Below are 23,529 nucleotides of genomic sequence, written 5' to 3' on the forward strand. Positions count from 1 at the left end.
GTGGGAGGGCGAGGCCTTTTAGAGTGTGAAAATGACAGAAAGTTCGCCAAAGGCTCGTCCGCTCTTTCGTTTAGATCAGAGTCTGAAATTTAATGAGCTTTTAATCCTTTCAGTTATCATTTGGTCCGTTGAATTGGTCCTATAAAAACCACAATACTTGTGCTGCGTATCTCCATTATTATCTCCATTACTCCTCATCCTCCTCCCTGCACTTCCTCTGCAATTGGCTGATTGGAAAGCAATATCGCTGGCGCCTTGTCCGCTTATCACACCCATAAATAGAGCTATGGACATTACTGTTGCCCAACAGCCTATAAATTATAATGAAATATAAGTTTATGTGTATGTGATTATTAAATTTCTGATAAGTATTATGGAACCCGAAAATAAATACGAAACGTTTTCTAGTAGTTGTATTAGTATAGTGCGTGCCGATAAGACAACAATAATATGAGTCACGCTCAAGTGGAAATCGAAAGATTTGTGTGAAGATCTTGGAATTTAGTGATAGCTTGAGCTCCATGGGTCAATGGATGAGTCATCTTCCACACGACTTCGAATGCAACCCACACAAACACACTCAAACACACATGCACATGTACACAGGAGAGCGTTGGATGCAGGGTTAAAGAGAGTGAACGAGCGCCAAACCTTCGGGTCGACATGACGCGACAGCTCTCGGCGTGGGAGCGAGACAGAGCGTCCGGTCCGGCCAGCTCAGTTTCAATTCCCATGTTTTTTAAATGAATCATCGACTGGAAACGTAATGTACTACAAATACCACAATAAATATTACTACGAACAAACAAGCAGCAAAAAATACCAGAGAAACACTAACGTCGTCATCTAAAATACACAAAAGTCGAGCCGTTGGTTTTTTTGTTTTCGTTTTGCTTAACAATAGAAAAAGCTAAACGAGTTGAACGGTAAACAACAACAAAATATAAGTCAAACTGACGAAAAAATTATAAATAATTGAGATGGGGAGACCCGTTTGGCGTTCATAAGGCCGCAAGCAAGTGCGAGCGAGATGCAGCTAGTGTCTGATCATCATCAGCAGCAACAGCAAAAACCGTTGCTTGGGCGAGAGAACGAATCCCAACAGAAGAACAAACAAGTCGCAGTCGGAGTCAGCACCAGCAGCAGCAGTTACGTTTGAAATTGCTAAAATAGCAAAAGCAATGGGAAAGAAATGAGAAAACAGAAGCAGAGCTTGAGCCGCGCTCCAAAAACAGCGGCCAGCAGCAGCCATCATCAACAGAGCGAGCGGGAGCATAGCAGCAGCAAAAAGAGAACGAACCCGTTTGTTTCCCCAGCAACGGAAGAAGCTGGCATGGAAAAAAATATTGAGCATGACACCTATGGACAGCGACTTAGGAGCATACAAATGTGCATGTTGTATAATTTGTACGAGTGCATCCTCATAATTAATCCTCATAATACTCATAATTGCTTAGGTCCCAAGAGACTATTGCCTTTCTCTCCGTTATGAATTTGTTCTAGAATTGTTTGTTCCTATTCAACTAACCTGCAGAGTGCATAGATACGGTACGATACAAAAAAAAAACGGTGATCTGTCTGGAAATGGAGGCACACATTGAGCCCCGGGGGCCGTGACTTTGATACCCTTGAAACTGAATCGGATCCATGTTGTTATACTGATATTCTCATTCGGCAGAGTAATGTATTTATATTTGTCGTCTTTTACATTGAAAATTTTATTTTGGATTATCTTAAGAAAGACTTTTTAAAATCAAAATACACGCGACAAGGGTGTTCAAAGTCTTGAAACATACTATGTACATATGTACATGCATATGTACACCTTTTTCTCTTTGGTTCTCAATGAAAGTTTTGTGCTTACTGCGTCTCCTCCAAACATACTCACACACATTAGACATTTGTTAACGGGATAACGTTCGAAATAATCGGTCAACGGGTAAATATGACACTATTTTTATGGACGTTTCACTTTCACATATGTAAATATATACATATGTATGTACACATGTCTGCTCAATCATTCAATCAAACTTTGATACAGAGCCAAATGCTATAAAAATCCATTTCGTATGCATACAGATATTTATGTACATTTGTATGTACATATGTACATACATATGTACAATAACTACAAAGAAATGGGCGATGTGCAATGTTATCAAAGTAATACATGTTTTATTTACGAAAATTTTCGTGAAGGACCTCTTGTACGCCGACAATATTGAGAGACTGTAAGGTCCTCTCTGCCCATTAATGCAAAAATACAATTTTAAAGAAAAAACTCGAAAAAATAAAAATAAAAGCAACGAAAAGAAACGAAACGAAAGAAACAAGCAAAAAGCAACATACATACACCCAAAGAAGAGTCAACGTTTTTGGCATTTTTTATTTAATTTTTGTATAATTTATTTGCTTTTGGTTGTATTTTCGGGTTTGCTTTCGCACACACACGCATACACATATTCGTTAAAGCAAAAGCTTGGAAGAGCCATTGACATTGAGCTGTCGCCGCTTAAGCTGCGCTGGCTGCGACGTCAACGATGACGACGACACCGCTGCCCGTTTTTGGCCGTTGGCATTTCGAATGGAGCGATGTTCGAACGCGAATGCCAGAGGGAGATAGAGACAACGAGAGCGATTGAGAAGCCTTTATCGGCTTTTGTACCAAAAATGTACATGCAATGGCATCATGCGTGTTCGTGTATGCGTGTGTGTGTGTGTGTGTGTGTGTGTGTGAGTGATGGTTGTTTATGGACAAAATGTAACAAAACTATTTTCGACATTCGATACAAGAGAGGAAGTCTAGCTGCTGGGTCGAAGCTCTCGATACCCTTTGCAAGTTTATCGCAAATATTTAACGTAAAGCTGATTGATCGTGCATCTGCGTTGCAAGCATTCGGTCAAAGTAAATATACCTGCTGTATGTGGGGCATCGCAAAAAGCGGAAACTCAAATTGTTCTCCATATACAACACAGATACAAAAGTGAACCTGATCGTAGGCGTGACCTCCGCCCCAAAAGCCAGAGAGCTTTAGGGATACTGCTGTTGTGTGAGTGCGTGTGTGTGTGTGTCTGCCTGTAAAAGGCGTTGCATCCGCCGTTTTACTACACATTGCTTCTCAGGAAACTAGCCAAAAACAACACTGAGCTACACTGGCATATTGTCAACAGATGTACCCCATATGGAGGGGGGAGTACATTTTTCACCAAATTCAGTCACAAAAATTGTTGTTGCGACCTTTTTGTTTAGCTTTTTGCGTGTGCTCCACTCCAGAGGGTAAGCAGTGCATCATCTGTGATCTTTCCTTGCCCTCCCTTCCCTTGCTCCACTGCTCCACGTGTATTAGGTAACGCCATTCATGCCAATAGCGGACCGTTGTCCGTTGTCCGTTATCCGGCGATCTTCAGTGCAAAACGGGCGCCAGTGTTGTCCGCATACAAAACGGCAACCGGACAACGCGACAATACCAGATCAAGTCAAAAATGGTTAACGGTTTAAGGCCAAAAAAAGAGTCGAAAGAAATGGAGGAAAGACTTTCACTGGCTAATCAGAATTTCAGTGAACGCACCGCACCAATGTCCACAATGAACCATGCAGCAACAATAAACGTTTTTTATGCATTTATTTATTTGGAGTTTCCAATTATTAGGCAAATGTTTGCGAAAGTAAATTTTGATACCGTTCCACGGTGCCACCGGGGCTACCACCCATGAGACAGAGTGATGGGATGGGCGATTGGTGGAAGAATATCATTCAGTGGGTCGCTGGACCCCCCTTCTAAGTACTCTTTGAGTCCAAGAACATCAATAAGAAGACTGCTTCTAGTTCGTGTTTCGTTTATTAATTCAGATCAGATGTATTTTCTCGTACTAGTTACATTTTAAGCATTTTGTTGCTCTTTTGTGTGTTTGTTTGTTGCATGTGCAGCGCAATTTACTTACGATGCTGCTGCTGCTGCTTCAGGCCTGACCTGAAACAATACTCCACTTACCCGTATTTATTTTCCCATCCAACATTTGCATGTGTGTGTTAACCGGGTTTGCTGCTGCAAGTGGATTATAACGGAGTTGTTTTGCGTTTGTTGTGTCAGGCCCATGGGTGCACACGATCTGGCTGTTTCAATAAATGGAATTTGTTATGATTTCTTGACTTGTTTTAGGGAATTCGTTGGGAATCTTTCGATCTTCAATTGTGCAGAGCTTTTCTCCAACATTTCCCCTCGTGCTTTGAGAGTAAGAGTAAGACCGCCTAGTGGCAGCCTCGCTTGAGCATCGCTTTGCACGCTTTTTGGACTGTGGAAACAGACCGCAACGAATTGCATTTCCATTTCTAAGCATTTGAAACAAACAAAAATCGCTAAAAGAAAAGCAAAACCAAAAGTGGTATGCAATTTGCTTGAATGCATTCATCTTCAAACATTTTTGTGCGCATGACTCATCGCCAATCTGCTTCGTTTTTGGGAGATTTTCCCAATCAATTTTTGTGAAAGCGACACGTGCCGTGCACCGTTTCCACTTCCCTGATTTTCTGCGAAATTTTTGGCAAAATGAAACGAAAATAAAAACCAAAAATTAAGCAGCAGCACAGCAGTGGAAATGATTCACCCGTTCGGGCTATAGGGTATGTATAGGGGTGGCTTTTGGCAGTTACAATTACCACCCCCAAAAAGGGAATGGGCAATCGTATTCCGAGGGATATCTGTTTATGGGACTGTGCGATTGCCAAAATGAGGGTCGCCTGCGGCTCAACCTTGAGAACAAACACCAGACGGAGGCCCGAGCACCCGTCACAGCCGTCCCACCACCACCAGGCCGGGGGTGGGTGCGCTGGTTCGGCTTCCCGGATCTGTCCTGGGGCAACATGCAACCGAATCTGTAACCCCCGAGTATCAGCTGTTATTAATGTGTTGGTGGTGCTGATGATTATGGTGGTTGGACTGACTAATCAGGCTAAGCCTCTGAGCCAGAGCCCAGGGCAGAATCTTCCAATTTTATCGGTGGAAATGCCCAAAAAGTAGCCACTCATTGTTGAAACATTCTAGGGGCCTTCCGGTTACATTCAAATTTCCACAGCAGATAACAGAAAGAAGAAGCCACCAAGCCACACTGGGAGAGAGTGAGTATAAATATCTTTAAAAGAAAGATTTCTAGGGAGGCACTACCTTTATCGAGAGCAAGAATTCTGAGGAAAGTCTTTGAGTCGGATTGAATTCTTATACATACAGGGGCCAATCTAAACAATCGTTAGGCAATGGGATCCATGCACCCAGTGCATTGTGTTGACACTGTGAAATGAGTGCCAGCATTGCAAATTCTTTCGACTGACTTTTTGTTTATTTCATTTGTATTCTGCGACTGACAAATAACTTCCAAAGATCAGCTTTCGCTCTTTTTTATTTGAACAATCGGAATTATTTTCCCTCATCCAATATCTTCTTTTAAAATTGATGCCTCAAAACTCATGAAATAACAGAACTTAAGAGGCCTCGGCCTTCCATCCATCGTCTTCTTCGATAAACTCAAGTACCGCCCTGTCCCTGTCTCTGTCTCTGTCATTACCCCCAGGCTTTAATGATACATACATAAATATTTCATAAAAATCTTTAAGTGGAAAGGCATTCACAGCCCAATCTCAAAGATCCCTTTAAGACGACGTCGAATGCTCCCTCTCCGACTGCCTTCCGACCATCCCACCATGGGGTTGGGGCTGGGTGTTAATTTATGACAGTTCCAGCAAGGGCGTGGCTGTCGCTTCCGTCGCCAAGCCCCAAGAGCATACAAAACAATGAATCCCAAAAAGACACACACACAGAATCGCTCGAAAAAAGGAGCAAAATTCGAAGTGCACTTTTTGTATTGTGTTTTTGTTGGGGGCAAGGCAAGGGGTTGTCATGAGTCATTCACCGTGAAGCTAATGCTTCAAAAACCAAAATTCCGAATTGAAGATACCGATACCAAATACCCCACTGTACCTGGCCCTGGCTGCAGTGTGCCTTTGTGCGTGCGTGTGTGTGTGTGTGTAAGCCGATAGAGACAGTCAGGTGTTTCCGTATGAAGGCAAAACGGCTGTGATTACACCACGTATCGGATTCTTTTGGGTTTTCAGTATCGTTGGGCTTCCCCAACTTATCAGCGGACACGCTCACAAACCCCACCAGCTGAAGGTTCTCTCATATCATCAATGCAAAGAATGTTTCCCTTGAGATGGTTTTGTTTTTCAATTCAACCCTGAACACCTTCGGGCCTGTACAAGGTTGAGCTTGAAATTGTGCGAGCCGACATGTCCAGGGATAATGCTTGAAGGGGGAAGTACTCAAATTCTGGACATCTATGTAATGATGGAATGCACAACAGTTATGAACTATCATAAACTGGACAAATAATTTAATATGCAGCATGAAATACGCGAGTTTGCTATCTTTATATAACTGATAATTAGGATCATTATTAAACTGATAATATTTCGTTGCTAAATATATTAAATCAGAATGACTTGTACGTATGCACATACATATGTACATATGTATGTACATAGTATTTATCTCCATATGTACATATTTAAATGGCAGAGGAAGTTCATACTGAAATTGGTCGCTCAGTCCCATTGTCAGAATAAGCTAATCTCCATATGCAGACAAGCGCACACACACACACAGACACATACATACATATGCACACACACTTGATCAGTCGCTGCGGAAACGGAGCCACATTATGAATGCCGATCACAGCAGGATGGTGGATGAGGGAAGAAATAAAAATAAAAATGATAAAAGGGAAAACCAGCAACCAAATGAAGATGAAAATGAATCAAGTAATGATTATGTATGTACATTCGCAGCGATCGAAATGGTTTTTAATATTCAAAGCGCATGCACGTGCACCCATCCAGAAGACGAAAGCAAAGACGAAGATGATGGACTGGAAGATTCAAAAAAGGCAACAGACAGCGAGAGAAAAAGAGAGAGATAGGGTGGAGAACTCGAACAGGTAGACAATAAACAGTTCAAATATGGTCAAACCAAAGCCCAAGAGAGGAAAGCAAAAGAAGCCAAGCCAAAGGCAGGCCTTAAGCCACGGCCGGAACCCGCTGATCCACCGTTCCTACGGGTCTTTCCTTTATGTATTCGACTGTTCGAGAACATTCTCATTTTTATTTTTAATATGTCAAAATTACTCTCTGTAAGGGTATACAAAATCAAGCAGAAGCAAAAGGATGGAGTGGGATGGAGATATGTACATACATATGTATATTTTTCGCCGGCTTTTTTTTTGGGCGGGGGCGTCGACACTGCATGAACACTAACACGCATACACACTTGGTACACGGACACGCTCACACGCAACGCACCCAAGACGGGGTTGCGGGAAGTTCAAGTTCAAATTTATTTTTATTATTTCATTCTTGTCTCTCTCCCTCTCTCTCTCTCTCTCTCTTTCTCTGGTCTTTTCCGGTCTGTCTGCCTGCTTGCCTGCATGTGCATGCATAAGTGTGGGACATTGTGCAAAAGAGGGAGTGTGGGGAGAGAGCCTATGCTACAAGCTCGGTTTATGCTCATGCGCCACTCGCGCTCTCTCTCGCCGGCTGCTCAACGTTTGCGTTCTCGTTCTCTTTCCGTCTCTCTCTATTGTGCAGCGGTACACAGCGAAAGAGGAAGAGGCAACTGCAGTTGAACAAATGCAATGCCAAATATGGTTATACGCATCAGACACACCAAAAAAATCTCTCTCTCTATCCCGCAAACTCTGTCTCTCATACTCTCTGAGGAATAGCCTATACTATATATTCCCCACTTCCCCCAACCGCCGGTGATCGATTCTGGTAGCATACATATGTATGTACATACATACATACATGTGTATGTACATATGTACATATATTAATGCACGTATTTACATGTGTACATAGAGAGATAACAGCTGTAGGCCAAGCTTAGATTCAGCTTTTACGCTTAATAGGAAGGAACCTTCCTCGCAGATTATACATACATATATCTGCATACATATGTACATATGTATGTATGCAAATATTTAGGTGCATAATTATACATATATGTACATACATATGTACATATGAGCATATTTACAAATTTCGGCTAGTTCCCGCCTGCTCTGGTTACAATGCTGTTTTTGGGGGAAACACACACGAAAGTGAATTCGTCTGTGCCCAAAAAAAGGCATGAAAATGTCCAACCTGAACACAAAAAAAGAACAGAAGAGCAAAGAAGAGTAACGGCAAAGCGTAGACGCTGTTATGTGATGTTTTTACATGTATGACGTACATATGAATGCATTTATGTTCTTACACATGCATCAAGTAACTGGGAATTGCATAGATAATATAAATTATCCAAAAATTAACCAAGATGGAGAAGCTAACCATCGAATATTCGAAATACAGTTTAGCAGTGCCTGCAGCTTTGCCAGCGTCTGCTCGTTAACATTGTTTTGTGGCTGTTTGGGCACTGTTAGGGTGCACTCAATTAGCCTTAACCCCACAAGCGTCGCCAGGGCAGAAGGGTCAGAGTTCAAACGTTTAATTTATGCACACACTGACACAAATGCATACATGTAAGAACATATGTATGTACATACATAAATATGTATGTACATATTTCTGGATATGTTTGCTTATCATTAACATCAACTGCAGCTGTTTTTATTTCGCAATTACTCTTCGTCTTCATACGCCTCGCTCTTTTAAGATGAGGATAATAGCAGCAGCTCTCTCTTGCATCTGCTGTGCATGGCAAGGGGGTGGTGGATTGGTGCATTGAGGTTGAGGTGTTGAGGTTGATGTTGAGGTGTGGTGCGCTCTGGTGGTAGTTCTTGCTCTCCTCACAATTCGCCGCAAAATTATTCTTGGGAATTTAGGGGAAGTTTCGACAACGCCTGCGCTGTGCAATACTCCAGTTAACTCTCCTCTCCCGCTGCACGTGCAATTTTTCACATGTGCTTTTTGTCCTTTTACCGGCATGCTGCTTGTTCTCAGCAGCTCGTTCTCTTTCTCGCTCTCTCTCTCTCTCTCTCCCTGGGCGGCAGCCCTACCCGACCTTCTCTTCTTGGGTATCCATGCTGAAGGTTAAAGAGCTTTAAGTGCCGTTTCTAGCACTTTCTAAAAGCCTTTGGTACTTCTCAATTCACGATTTGTTCTGTTTGTTTTCTTTTGTTTTTTGTGCGTTTTCAATTGGTTGTAATTTTTCGTGTGCACACTATCGATGGTCATGTCGGAGAAACGTTTGATTGATCAAGGTCTGAGTACTATTTCAATTTACCAGGCAATCAGGCCGCGGCTCAAACTCATGTTGAGGTAGCAGGCGTGGATGGGGTATGTGCGGTGCGGTGCGGTGCGGTGCGGTGTTTCTTGTTGTAGCATCGATAAGGATAACTACTGCGAGTATGTTTGTAATTTATGATGATGAAAACTGTTTTGCTGTGCTTGTCTTGTCTTTGTTTTTTTCTTGCCATTTCCAAGTTCTATGATTTATGTACTTGCATGCATGTTTTTTGCCAGAACACACCTGCGTCATATTTTGGCTTACGTGACGCAGAACCAGCCCCAGCGCCATGATAAGAAACAATTAGATTTTCGCCTAAAACTTACAAATCTCTACCGCGTCTGGCAAGTCCTGAATCTTTCTTAAAGAAAATAGACAAAAGTAAGTTCCCGCAATTTCCCCATATTTTAGCTCCCCATATTTATTATTTCCCCATTCGGGGTCTGCTTTTCAAAGCACCTTCTGAAGTATTCATATGTCATACAATATAACCAAATCATTTATGATGGAGCATAATACGTGGATGTGGCTAGATGGATAATAGGCAGGAGGCAAGAGGCAACTGCTGTTAATCTAATCGGTTCGCCGGCGCTTTATCAACGTCATGGCGACTGGCTAACGGTACGCGTACCCGATCCATTTCGTTCCGTTTCTCCGAGCTACGATAAGATTGCCATATCTGTGGGGGTGGGCAAGGCAGGGCGGGGGAGCGGTTGATTACGCAATTAGGTTGTTACAAAAAAGAACCCAAAGAAGAGGAAATGAACTCAATCAAGTAATGATGATAAATAGAATTTTGATAGCGCTTGTGGTCAAGTGGCATTGAGTGGGGTGGGGATTAGGGTGCGCTTAGCCCTGAAAATGTTGCATGTGATTTCGGATCCCATTGACCAAAGAGCACCACTTTCCGCGTGAATGAGTTTAAGCCTACCCCCCCAACACCACACACCCGCTCTAATCAACAATTGTCACACAAATGTAACTAATTTGAATACCTTATTGTAGTTTTATTGGGTCCCACCCAACTGATAGCAAAGGCAAATGGGCAACACACAAAAACCAAAGAGGAGAACATGGAACAAGAAGAAAAGAAATGTAAACAAATCGAATGAAAATGAGAACAAGGACAAGGCGAACAACAGACAGACCGTGGACGGTATCAGGTATGGAAAGTGGAATGCCACTGGGCCGAAAAATGGGGCAAGGCAGGGGCTTACGCTCTTACCCTCTGCGATTATTCAACAATTTCAAATATTTGAATTTGAGAAAACGTTTATCGAAGCGCCATCTGGCGTCTTTTATTATTAGCAATTTTTAGTGATATGGCCACCATGTGGCAGCATTAATGGCAACATTTAATAATGTGATGCGATTTGTTAATAATGATTATCAATGCTCGATGAAAGCACCAGTAGTTAGAAACGGGTGGTTGAGTGAGTTAAATAAATATCTTTCGAAGAATATGATTTAAGACTCCGCTATATTTTCGGTATATTTGGAAATCGAAAAGTATATTTCGGTATATTTTCAACGCCCGGACGGTATATTAGATCGATCATTTCGCGGTCACATTGGTCACTAGTCGCTATGCAAAAAACGGTAAGCACAAAAAAAATATTAAAAAAAGACGCTGCGTGCCCCCCAAAAAAAGCACGATAAAGGCAAGATATAGATAATGTGTGCGTGCTTTGGTAGCGCTTACTCACTGCTCGTTTCGTTCTGTTCCGTTCTCCCCAATGCAGCCGCAAGTGAAGCTGTTGGCCTGGCTGCTCCTGCTGCCGGTGTTCTGCTTGGTGCAGCCGGCGAATGGCTACGACAAGGAGATGACCGTCTATGTGGATGCGCGCAAGACGGAGTGCCTGTACCATAGCGTCAAGCAGGGCGAGACGATTGACTTCGAGTACCAGGTGATCGATGGCGGGCACGGGGATCTGGACATCAGCTTCACCCTGCTCGATCCCATTGGCCTGGTGATAGTCAGCGACTTCAAGAAGCCGGAGAACATGCACCGCCACGACGTGGAGAAGGAGGGCGACTATCGTTTCTGCTTCGACAACAGCTTCAGCATGATCAACCGCAAGACGGTCTTCTTCGAGCTGATTGTGGAGCGAGAGGGCGATCAGCATCATGGGGATACGCAGTGGAACGAGGATCTGGCCGATCTCACGCCCGACGAGTACTACGACATGAAGGTGCAGGACATCATGGACTTTATCGGTCGCATTCGCCTGCAGCTGAACAAGGCCCGCCAGCTGCAGGACATGCTGCGCTCGCACGAGGCCCGCGACCGCAATCTGGCGGAGACGAACTTCCAGAAGGTCAACCACTGGTCCATGCTGCAGATCAGCGCCATGATTGGCGTCGGCCTCATACAGGTCTTCATGCTGCGCAGCATCTTTGAGACGCACGGCCGCATGCATCATCTGTGGCGCAAGCTGGGCATTTGATGCAGCTTCGACGAGACAGCAATACGGTGAAGAGTTTACCAAAGATGTGCGAGAGCTCCAGCTCCAGCTCCAGGTGCAGGTGCAGGTCCAACAGCATTTCCAACTTCAATTTGGACATTTTCAATGCCAATTAGTATGTAAAGAGCCCCCGCTTGCCATGCCATCATCCTAGGATATAGAAACATACAAACGAACATATTTATTGAACATTGAAACAATTTCTCTGTATATAAACATATATATACAGAGTGTACCGACGTGTGTGCTTGCGTGCGTGAGTGTGTGATTGTGCTGTGCAGGAGGCATTGTTAAACAAAAGCAATTTGTAGTTCTAAGAGCAACACTAAGAGGTTATAAAATCAATTAAACAAAACAAAACAAAGCATCGAGCATCCATTTTATCCATTCCAAATTGGAATGCATTCTGCCCGTGCAATCGTCCCTGCGCTGCCCCCGAGCGCCTGCCAGCTCCTATCTGCTCGCTGCCCAGCACCAGAGAAAACTTTAATCTGGTTTTTTTTCAACAGTTTTTTTCCATTTAATTCACTAAAAAAAAAAGTAAGCCAATCCAATCCACATTATTACTAGCATGGTGTTTATTATTGACATTTCCAGCTGGAAATGCTCGCCTGCAACGGGCAGTGGTTGTGTGTGTGGAGTGGCAGCTGCAGCAACCTGCACTCCGCACGCAGCAGCAGCTTAGTGGCCTGGGCCGTGGTTGTTTGTTTTGGTGTGTTGGAGGGTGAAGGATTAACAGCAAAGGCCAAGTGCAGACCTAGGCAGCCTTGTTTAGGCGCTTCTGGCGCTCCAGCAGTCGACGCTCGCGCTCAAACTCCTTCATGCGGAGGACATAGTCCTCGTATTCGCAGGTCAAGTACTCGTGCTTCTCGTGCGCACATTGGTAGACGAAGGGGAACTTGTCGGAGCGGCAGGCCTGGTAGGCGATCAGCTTGTGGGCACAGTAGTCGCGATCCTCGAGCGGCAGCTTCACCGATTCCATCTCCTCCTGGGTGGCGATCATGACGCGCTCCTTGCGCGACTCAAATCCCAACATTGGGTCGAATGAGGGCACCACGTCCGGACCGGGTGTCACATCTGGTCTCAGATAGTGATTCACAGCGTTGCCCATCCTAGGAGTAAGACAAACAACATCGGTTAGGGCATGTAAAAGCATTCAAAATCACACAAAATTAATTACGTAAAATGTTTTCTCGTCGATTTTGTTGCGGCCCTGCTGTCAGTACTCTGCTTCTTCTTCGCCTTTGACAGCTGCTGCACAGTGCTGCCAACCTGTGCAGCTGGTCAGAGTGGTATCGATACATTAAATAGTTTGTTTGAATTTGTCATCTGCAGTTGGCAGGACATGAAGGGTGCAATTTGTCGACATGCGACGAAAACAAGGAAAAGTCAATAATATTTCCAGACTGCATATCCTGGCTTCCCGCTGAGGGAAGTTGAACATTATTTAAAGGGCAGCGGCAATGACGGTGGTTAGGGGTGGCACAGTGCAAAGTGGCCGGATCTGCCAACAATCGATAGTCGCACGTAACATCGAATGGCGGCTTAAGCCATCGATATATCGACATTTGCATCGAAAAGTTTTAAAATGTTGTGCTACTTGCCCCTGCTGCAAGTGTGTGTCCGCGGAGTGCAAATGGCAAATGGCGTAGGCGATAGTTAAGTTCAAGTTTTAGCAATATTTTATTAGAATGCCAATGCCAAATAGTTAATTCTTAGTTGTTTAATTCAATTTTTTTTTGTTCGTAAACTCTGTGCAATAAATTAGCCAAAGAAAACAAAAACCAAGTTCGCAACTAATTTTCGCTTGTTAAACGCTAACGGTACGGTGTACGGTCTCCTCGGTACGGTACGGTTGCCTGCTGCCTACGCAGCTCGTTTTTACAGAGGTGTATATATATACAAAGATATCTATATAGAGAAGAAAATATCGATTTGACCGCGCCGACGGAAAGATGCCCGCAAATATGGTGGGACTATTGAATCCCATGAAGTATGGTGATCATTTCTACGAGCTGTTTACAAACCAAACACGCAGGTAATCCTAATAAGTCCAAAGGACAATGGCTTTATCCCTCTTTTGCTGCTGTGGCGTTGAAAAATCGATCCAACCACCGCCAGCCGCAGCCGCAGTGGCAGTTGCTGCACTCTCCACCGCCCTCCTCCCTCCGCCGGCTTCAATCAACCCCCGGCAAACGGGGATGGGGATGCGAAAACGGGGTTGAAATGAGTCGCCGCCCGGCGGCCTATTCAAAAATCGGCTCGACAAGTGGGCAGCACCGCTGCATCAGCTGACCCGGCTGTGTGCCAGCTGCTGGCTTCACAATTGCTGTCGATTTTGGTGTGTGTGTGTGTTGTTGTTTGTGTTGTGTTTGTTGCCATCCCATTCGCGAGAGAGAGAGAGTCGAGTCGAGACGAGACGAGAGCGAAGAGACCGCGACCTGCATCACTCTTTCAAATTCCAATTACCGTTGGTTCATCGTCCGATTGCAAATATATCGAGTGCGCCGTGCAGTCCCGTTACTTCAATGCAAGCCTGAATCCATAGGAATGTCCCACGCTTTTTTTTTGTTCGGCCCACGCACATTTGTTTAATCGATACTCCACCTCCCCTCTTGGCCGCCCACGCAGACGAACCCACAATGAGAGGAGAACCCTCACCAAGCGCAAAAGCCGCAAGGAGAAGTCAGCGGCAGCGATGGCGGCCGCAGCTGCCGCCGCCGTGCTGGATGGGAATCCTGGCGGCATTGTGAACCCCCTGGATCCGCCGCTGGTCAAGGAGCAGCTGTTGATCATGCCCTCGTTCCCGGCGGGCCACATCGAGATAGAGCCGAACGCCTCCAAGTTTGCCGTCTTCTCGGCCATTCGCACCGCAGTCCTCGAGGCGGAGACGCGCTACGCCCTGCTGCAGGAGGGCGGCGGTGCCGGCCGGGAGGCTGGCATGGGCCTGAAAAAGTGGGCCGCCAACCTGGACTCGTCCTGCTGCCTGCTGTGCGCCGCCAGCTGCCTGGCCAGCAACATTCTGGACTGCACATGTCACGCTCAATTGGCGCTCGCTGCCGGTGCGCTCGGCGGTGGCGCAGGGCCCGGCATAGCGCCGGGCGGCGCTGCCATCGCTGGCCTCATCGGTGTGGTGATCGGACCCGGCGGACCGGGTGGCTCCAGCGACAAGCGCAACCGGCGCGACAGCGCCAACAGCGACGCGGACTCGGACACCGAGGAGCCCACCGAACGGGAGCCCGTCTATGCCACCGTTCCGCTCATCGTGGGCGCCGGCCTGCGCAGTCTGTTCGAGCTGATCGCCGACGCCCGCCACATCCAGCCGCTGCTCTGCACCAAGGCGCTCAAGGCCCTGCTCGACGTTATCCAGGGCCAGCAGCCCGAGTCCTTCAAGATGGAACCGGAGGAGCTGATCAATCCGCTGTACGACCTGCTGCTCGATCTGGCCACCATGCCGGCGGCGCTCAACTCCACGACTGGCGCTGAGGCCAACTGGTCGGCCATGGCCTGTGCCGCTCTCCTGGGCCTGTGCATTGCCCGGGGGGACACGGGCAAGATGCTCAAAGCGATTGCCGCCATGCTCATGTCACCGCGCCAGCTCTCGGCACAGATTGTCCAGCTGCCGGCAGTGCTGGCCGCCCTGCAGCACACGGTGATCAGTGCGGCGCTGAACAAGCCCACACGGCCGGACTTTCATAGCCACGGAGTGCCGCACAATTCGCTAATCGATGAGGTGAGTCGCCCATGCCCCAGGCCCCAGGCCCATGCTGTGGCCTTGTTCTATGTCTTTTTGCTCTTGCTTTTCAGTTCCCCTTGAAGCTGCCCGAGGTGGGGCCCGCTGGGCCCGAAACGGCCCCGGCCATGGCCTGCGACGGCGTCTTCCTGTATCTGCTGTACGATGGATATCTGCTGAAGATCGGCACTGGCTTCGGGGGCTCCTACAAGGGGCATGTGTACGCGCAGAACGATGACTTTACGCGCGAGCGAAACGCCTGGCTGGGCTACAGCGCGGGGCACTTGTATTTCAGGAGGAACTGTCGCCGCAACACGGGCGATCAGCTGCAGCTGGTGGGCCTCGACACGCTGGCCCTCAAGTCGATGAGTCCCCTGAACATGCTGCCCATGCGCGAGGGCATCAACTATGTGCTCTTCACCGACGACGACTCACTGCATGCCATCTGCAGCAACCGCGACGTGAGTGTGGGGCGCAGCCCTGAAACGCTTCATTGTTCATTCTGTAACCCTTTTTGTGCGCAGGATACGCTGGTGGTGAAGAAGCTGAATCTGTACCACAACAGCTACAGCAGCGAGCCGCAGCCGTTCGAGCTGCCGCTGCAGCTGGCACGCAAGAAATTCCGCACTCTGGGCTACGCGGCCTTCGAGGACGATCTGCTCAACCAGCATCAGGTGCAGCGCATTCAGTCGTCGCACAACAGCTTCGAGCCCAAGCTGCCGGCCACCTGCCGCGACGCGGATGTCGATGTGCTGGGCATGGCCTGCGGCAAGGAGTTCGGCCTGGTGCGGGCCAGCAACGGACGCGTCTACTACTACGGCAAGTCGACGGCGCTGGGCCTCAAGTGCGTGGGTCGCACGCCCTCGCTGAAGCTCACCGAACTGATCATATCGAAGGCGGCGCACATTGTCCATGTGGCCGTCGGGCACGATGGCATCCATGCGCTGCTGGTGAACGACGATGGGACCGTCTTCTTTGCCGGCACGGCACGACGCGGCGAGGATGGGGACACCAGCAAGAACCGGCGCCAGCCGAAGGCCGTCAAGCCCAAAAAGATGACCAAAATCGATGGCCACGTGGTGGTGCATGCCGCCTGCAACAATGGCACCTCGGCCTTCGTCACCAAGGCGGGCAAGCTGATCATGTACGGCAAGGACACGGCCCACTGCGATGCCATGGGCTTTGTCACCGAGCTGCTGGACCAGCACATCACCAAAGTGGCGCTGGGCAAGGCCCATTGCGTGGCCCTCAATGCCAAGGGGCAGCTCTTCTCGTTCGGCCTCAACAACAAGGGCCAGTGCGGACGCATATTCAACAAGCTGCAGCCCGTCAAGGATGTGGCCTCCTCCTCCTCGGCCGCCTCCTGCTTTGCCGCCCTGCTGCCGCCCGACAAGCGCTACAAGTTGGACCTCTCCGCCCTGTGCGACTACGACGATCACAGCCTGGTGCAGGGCCAGTGCCGCGTTTGCATTGTCTGCCGCGAGTGCACAGGCTACAATGTCAGCTGCGTCTCGGCGCTGAATGTGCCGCTCGAACAGCGGCTGGCGGGCAGCATTTGCCCCTGTGGACACGGCGATGCGGGCTGTGCCAAGTGCGGTCTGTGCGCCACGTGCATTGCCCTGCAGGATAACGATAATGGTGCGTGTGTGGAACGTCTCCCCCACAGCTAATCCTCATCCTCATCCTCCTCCTCCTCCTCTTTCGCTTCAGATGCCAATCGGGAGCTCAAGTCTCTGTCCACCGAGGTGCAGCAGCGACAGCAGCGCTCGAAGACGCTGCTCATGCGACGCAAGGAGAAGAAACCCTGCGAGCTGGAGACAGGCGCCGCTGGCGGTGGCGCCGCAACACCCACCGACCTGGACAAGGATCCACCGCGTGTGGCCCCACTGGCACCGCAGCTGCTGCAGCTGCCCAGCGCCTCGCCGGTGGTGCAAGTGGCCTGCGGCCTCCATCACACCGTCGTGCTGACGCTGGCCGGCGAGGTCTACACCTTTGGCAGCAATCAGTACGGACAGCTGGGCAGCGGCGACCTGCAGCCGGTCAGTGGTCCGGTGCGGGTGCAAGTGCAAGGCGCCATCAGCCAGGTGGCCGCCGGCAGCAACCATTCGGTGCTGCTGACCCACAAGGGAATGGTCTACACATTTGGCAACTACCAGAAGGGACAGCTGGGCCGTTTGCCCAGCGATTTTGGGCCCAATGTGGACAAGGGCCAGAGACCAGGCCAGAGTCCAGGCCAGCCGCCGGATGAGGAGCCCAGCAGCACAGCTGCCTCGAGTGCAGCCGGTGCCAGTGATGCTCCAGCTGCTGCTGCTCCTCCGGAGAGCAGTGTGCTGCCCAGCTGCAGCAAGGAGCTGCCACCATTGATGCCCAATTTCGCCTGTCCCGTGCTGACGCAGAGGCAAAAGTTTCTCTGGAACTGCTCCCCGGCAGCTGTATTGTAAGCTGCGCTGGTCCAGCTGCGGCAACTGCCTTCTAATTGCGTTTTTCCCCCCTCTCTTTGCAGCGGCCTGGGTCCCAGTTTCGGCAAGAAAGTCACGTGGATCGGCGCCAATGGGGATCAGACATTTATCAAAATCGACGAGTCGCTGATCACCGCCCAAATGCTGCCCAAAATGCATGTGGTGGCCAACAGGAAGACCATTTGTGAGCAGCAGCCAACCCACTCGCCCCTCTCGCTCTGTGCTAATTCCTGTTCAATCTGTCTTGCAGTGCTTGTGCCCAGCATACCGCTGTCCTTTCACACCTTGTCCATCAACAGGCGCGATGGCAGCTGCACGGCGCATTATCGCGGCCAGAGCAACTTTATTCAGCTGATGCAGGCGCAGCCACAGCCACAGCCACAGTCGCAGCCACAGCCGCAGGATGCGGCGACACCTGTGATGGCCTCACCAGCGCTGGCAGAGCCCGTGGCGCATGCCTCGTCCTCGCTGCTGACTGCACTGGCGGGCACGGCCACCGCTGGCGTGCCGATCAACGAGCAGATGTCGCGCAGCATGCACGAGGCACGCAATCAGATCTTCGAGGAGCCCGAGGAGCGCGGTGTGGCCGTGGTGGCCTCCGGCAGCGGCGGCTGCATACCGCGCCCGCGTCGATTTCTGCGCCAGCGACTCGAAATGGGTGCGCCCGGTTCGCCGTCCGAGCAGCTGCAATCTCCGCAGCAGCTGGCCTTTGCCATGGATCCCAGCTACAATGTGTTGTGGGTCTTTGATGGCGTCTCGCGGCGCATTCGTTGCCACAATGTGGTGGCCAGCGACATAGCCGAAAGCGATGAGGTACGAATCCCGAACGCATACCCCTCGAATGACCTGCTAAAACCCCTTTGAATCCCCCACAGAATGCGGCCAACTACAGGGCGCTGCTCTCGCCGGAGTTGTCGCTGCCGATAAAGGCGGAGGCGCGCGTCTCGCGCTCGCAGGGATCCCTCAATCTGCTCGCCTGCCTGGACATACTCACCTCCGCGCAGGACAACATACCGTACTGCTTCGAGCAGACGCTGCCCAAGGCCATACACCCCGCAACGGAGACGCCGGGCGGCGACTATCAGGTGGTGAATCGCTTCGACAACTTCGGCGGCGGCTGGGGCTACTCCGGACACAGCGTGGAGGCCATACGCTTCGCCTCGGACACGGACATTGTGCTGTGCGGCTTCGGGATGTTCGGCGGACGCGGCGAGTACAGCTGCAAGGTGAAGCTCTTCGACTTGGGCACCGACGGCGGCGGCTACGAGAAGGAGGGCGTCCTCCTCAGCGAGACCAAGGAGGTGCCGTACGAGTGCGCCGCCCGCAGCAAGCACCACATTCTGCTGCCCAAGCCGGTGAGTGCGGCAGCGGGACGCTGGTATCTGGTCTGGGCACGCATCGCGGGACCCTCCTCGGACTGTGGCTCGTGCGGTCAGGCGTCGGTCACCACCGAGGACCAGGTGGTGTTCTCCTTCAAGTCCAGCAAGAAGGCCAACAACGGCACCGACGTCAACTCGGGCCAGATACCCGCCATTCTGTACCGCCTGGTCACCCAGGACTGCAAGCAGACGCCCGCGCCCATGGACGCCGATCCCGTGCAGCGCATATCGCGCGCCTTTGCCAACAGCGTCAGCCGCGAGTGCTTCGAGAGTCTGGTCGTGCTGCTCAGCTGGTCCTGGGAGAGCTTCAAGACGCAGCTGCGCGAGCAGAGCGATCGCTCGCGGCCCCTGCAGCTGCAGCAGTCGCTGCAGTATCTCGGCTACGTGAACAAGTCCTGTCTGCGCCTGCTGCGCAAGTACACCAACGAGATATACCCACAGCGAGCGAGCAATGCGACAGGTGGGAACGCTGGTCGCAGCACCAAGAGCGGCTCCTCTGGCCCATCCGGCAGTGCTGCTGGTGGCAGCATGGTGGCCGCTGCTCTATCCAAACTGGAGTCCAAGTCAAGCAAAGGTGAGTGGAACATTCACAGCGTGCGTAAGAGTCCTCCACTTAAGCTTTCGCCTTGCTTCCAGACAAACATGTGCCCCGCGTTGTGCCCAATCCCATAACAGTGTCCAAATACTTCGGCGAACATGCGTCGACATCGGGCGCTGGTGGATCGAGAGGCGGTGGCGCTGACACTTGCACGGCCGCTGGCACAGGCACGCCGGTCACACGGAAAGCGAATCTCGAGAACATCCAACTGGCCGAGTGCGTGGGCAATGTGCGAGCGCTGCTCATTGGCATCTTCTGTGACGACATCTTCAAGGACATAGCCACAGATGAAGGTGAGGCAGCGAGTGGCGGGAGGAAGCGCAATCTTAATCGTAATCCCTCTGCAGGCTATGCCTTGACGCTGGAGATCCTGGAGGAGTGCCATCTGAGCTTTGTCGCCTGCTTCGATGCCTTCTATCCGACCTCCTCGCTCAAGTGGAGCTGCCTGTGCGATCTGCTGGCGCAGATGGATCGCGGTGCGCTGCACTCGCGCCTGCTGAGCGCCATTCTGGCGGGCCTGTGCTCGCCCACGGTGAAGCTGCGGGCCACCTTCTCGCTGCTGAGTGCGCCCGGCAACGATCGCCAGTCGATCATCAGTCCCAGCGACAACTCGGGCCTGCCCATGCTCTCCTCCACGGACGCGCATCAGTATCCCATACTGGTCGAGCAGATGATCTACCGCACGCAGCAGGAGAAGAGCGACTTTCTGATCAGCTCGTGGACGTTCAAGGACGTGCTGGTGCGGCTGCTGGACATCATTGCCAGCCCCATACGGCAGCGCATCGAGTCGATATACAGCCGCAGCCTGGAGGGCAGCTACCCGGGCAAGGAGTGGATCAATCAGGGCCTCATCGACAACTGCTGCCACCTGCTGGCCCGCGTCCTCGCCGAGATCGTCTACCAGACGGCCATGGGCGAGTACGACAAGCTGTTTCTGCCGCCGCGCACACTGCACTCGACGGGCGCCCGGTTCGCCCGCTGCGACCTGAGTCGCACCTGGAACACGGGCAACTTTGGCCCCGATGCCATTGCCTTCTCGGTGGATCGGTCGGGCATCGCCATAGCCGGCGCCATGGTCTACACGGGCTCGGGCAGCTACGACTACCAGCTGGAGCTGCTCTTCGACAACACGGTGGACCTGCAGCCGCAGCACAAATGGGAGACGCTCGAGTCGGTGTCGGGCAGCTACGACCAGGAGGCGGTGCACAACGATCTGGCGGAGATCAAGTTCGAGCATCCCGTGCAAATCAAGGAGCATGCCCGCTACGCCCTGCGCCTCTGCTCCCAGGGGGCACGCACCTGCTCCGGCGACTCGGGTCTGCCCACAGTGCGCGGTCCGTGCGGCACAAACTTCCACTTCTATGCCTGCGACCTGAGCTTCAATGGCACGACGCCGGCCCGCGGCCAGCTGCCGTGCATCCTGTACTACAGCACGCCCGTCAAGCTGGAGGCGGGCGTCGTGGGCTCCGGCTCGACGGCCATGGCAGCGGCCGATGCTGCCAGCATGCTGGCTGCCAGCAGCCAACTGATTGCCCACGAGGTCTCCACGCGGGACACGGCGCTGCAGATCGCCTCGGACATAACCAAGAAGTGCACCGAGCTGCTGATTATGGCACGCAATGCGATGGCCGCCTCCTGCTCGCCCTCGGACAACAGCAGCTCCAACTCGAATCACACGCAGACCATCGACTCGGAGCACAACATAACGCCCATCGAGGAGCACATGGACATTAACTGGGCCAACAACTCACGCACTGCGGCCCAGCCACAGCCGCAGCCACAGCCGCAGTCACAGCAGCCGGCCAGCTCGGCAGGGGCAGGGCCAGGGGCAGGGGCAGCGGCAGCGGCAGGAGCAGCAGCAGATCCGCAGAACTCCACCGCCCGAGATCTGGGCAGACGGATTGAGTCCTTTTCGAAGGGCATCATGCAAACGCTGACATTTGACAAGCGCTCAACGAATCCGTTCGAAATGGAAATCGAAATGGGTGCCACCGAGATCGGGGAGGAGGATTCCGACGATCTGGCCAATGGGCAAATACCCAGCCAGAGCCATGGACAGGGACAGGGACAGGGACAGCTGCAGAGCGTTGTGCCCATCAATGGCAATGAGCGTGTGGACTTTGAGGTGGCCGAGCAGCCAGTGCCGACAGCAGCGCCCCAGGAGGAGATGCCACAAGTGTCACAGTTCGCGCAGCAGCAGCAGCAGCAATCGCTGCTGGTGCACTCGGACTCGGAGGAGGCGGCGGCGGCCATCGATGCTGCGGCTGGAGCTGGATGCAGTGGCTTTGCTGGCGTAGGAGCAGCAGCCTCTGTGCTGGGTGAAGCGGCGCGAGGCGTGCCGGCAGGTGGTGGCTGCCCCGTGGCCGCTCTGCAGCTGCTGGAGGTCTTCAATCTGTCCGCCTCGAACATGTTCCACACGCTGCTGCCGCTGGTCTACGCTCACATGTCCAATTTGGCCTGCAGCGATCCCAAGAGCTCCGTGCAGATACTCGGCTTGATCAAGGAGATTCTGCCACACATTGCGGCGCTCAACCAACTGCACGTGTCCAAGGAGCAGCGCCAGCCAGAGGCAGCAGCAGCAGCAGCAGCTGCCAGTTTTCCTCATCCGCCCGAGGCGGCTCCAGCAGAACAGGCAGAGGTTGGAGCAGGAGCACCTCCAGCAGCTGGCAGCTACAGTTCCAGCCACTCTGGTGGCTCCAGCAGCACCACCAGCAATCACTACTGCATGGTGGAGAGCGAGCATCCGTATCGCAGTGCCAGCATCAGTTGCTACCGCGTCGAGTTTCCGCCCTGCGTCCAGTGGATGACCATCGAGTTTGATGGCCAATCGGGCACCGCCCAGCTGGAGGACTATCTGCTGCTGTCCATACCCATGCGACCGGCCGAGCAGGCGGGCGAGCCCGCCGCCACCCAAACGGACGACTACTACGATATGCTGGACAATAATCTGCCCAGTGCGACGACGGACACACGCAGGACAGTGATACCCACGGCAGCGGAGATGGCTGGGGCAGCGGCCAACAAAACTCGCTCCGCAAATGCTCAGCTGCTGATGGCCAGCTGTTGCCGCACTCCAGGCACAGCGACTGGTGGCAGTGGATCCTCCTCCCTGCTGCGGGCCCAAGACGCCAGTGACAGGGAATGGATTGTGGTGAAGAAGTTTAACACGTAAGTGGGAGGACAGACAGGAAACCTTTGTGCCACTGCCACTCTTCCTCATTGCTTTGCTTGCTTGCAGCGCTTCCAATTGGCTGATGAGTGTTCTGGTTGTGCCCGGAAACTGTGTGGAGTTTTCGCTGGAGACATCCTCGCTGTATGCCCAGGATCCGCACAACAATCGCTATGGCTTCAAGTGCCTGGTGGTGGGCTATGACAATCCCACGGCTGTGAGTACTCTCTCTCTCGCTCCAGCTCTCTCGCTATCCCACTCATATTCATGCTGATGCTCTCTCGCTCAGATTAATGGCAGCAATTCGTGCTTGATACGATTGGAGCAGGAGCTGTCCTATTTGGGCGGCATGTGCTGTGCCAATCTCATGAAGAAGGAGCTCAATATGCCAGGTGGGGCAAACATATCCAAAATAAGCCATAAATAATCCAATTAATATCCAACC

The 23,529-nt window shown here is 51.2% G+C and overlaps 3 protein-coding genes across 3 annotated transcripts in view; 2 read left to right on the top strand and 1 right to left on the bottom strand.

Annotated features, from left to right (window-relative positions):
• Positions 1 to 10,839: 10,839 nt before the first annotated feature.
• LOC117903871 (transmembrane emp24 domain-containing protein 5) lies at positions 10,840 to 12,082 on the top strand. The gene is made up of 2 exons (XM_034816361.1): positions 10,840 to 10,880; positions 11,024 to 12,082. The coding sequence occupies exons 1-2, from the start codon at positions 10,869 to 10,871 to the stop codon at positions 11,726 to 11,728; spliced, it is 717 nt and encodes a 238-aa protein (XP_034672252.1). The 5' UTR covers positions 10,840 to 10,868; the 3' UTR covers positions 11,729 to 12,082.
• A 218-nt stretch (positions 12,083 to 12,300) lies between these two features.
• Positions 12,301 to 13,023, bottom strand: LOC117903877 (NADH dehydrogenase [ubiquinone] 1 beta subcomplex subunit 7). The gene is made up of 2 exons (XM_034816368.1): positions 12,927 to 13,023; positions 12,301 to 12,858 (listed from the first exon to the last, which is right to left on the bottom strand). Exon 2 carries the CDS (start codon positions 12,855 to 12,857, stop codon positions 12,504 to 12,506), a length of 354 nt encoding a protein of 117 aa, XP_034672259.1. The 5' UTR covers position 12,858; positions 12,927 to 13,023; the 3' UTR covers positions 12,301 to 12,503.
• Positions 13,024 to 13,341: 318 nt separating this feature from the next.
• The window catches only part of LOC117903847 (E3 ubiquitin-protein ligase highwire), a 40,533-nt gene continuing 30,345 nt past the window's right edge, over positions 13,342 to 23,529 (top strand). Inside the window, exons 1-12 of the mRNA XM_034816305.1 lie at positions 13,342 to 13,784; positions 14,378 to 15,479; positions 15,554 to 15,940; positions 16,004 to 17,117; positions 17,190 to 17,916; positions 17,983 to 18,122; positions 18,189 to 18,751; positions 18,814 to 19,891; positions 19,954 to 20,208; positions 20,263 to 23,083; positions 23,154 to 23,301; positions 23,374 to 23,476. Coding sequence (XP_034672196.1) covers positions 13,702 to 13,784; positions 14,378 to 15,479; positions 15,554 to 15,940; positions 16,004 to 17,117; positions 17,190 to 17,916; positions 17,983 to 18,122; positions 18,189 to 18,751; positions 18,814 to 19,891; positions 19,954 to 20,208; positions 20,263 to 23,083; positions 23,154 to 23,301; positions 23,374 to 23,476 — 8,521 coding nt within the window. The 5' untranslated portion in view covers positions 13,342 to 13,701. The remainder of the gene's footprint in view (positions 13,785 to 14,377; positions 15,480 to 15,553; positions 15,941 to 16,003; positions 17,118 to 17,189; positions 17,917 to 17,982; positions 18,123 to 18,188; positions 18,752 to 18,813; positions 19,892 to 19,953; positions 20,209 to 20,262; positions 23,084 to 23,153; positions 23,302 to 23,373; positions 23,477 to 23,529) is intronic.

Source organism: Drosophila subobscura, chromosome A (genome assembly GCF_008121235.1).
Source record: "Drosophila subobscura isolate 14011-0131.10 chromosome A, UCBerk_Dsub_1.0, whole genome shotgun sequence".
Lineage (NCBI taxonomy): Eukaryota > Metazoa > Arthropoda > Insecta > Diptera > Drosophilidae > Drosophila > Drosophila subobscura.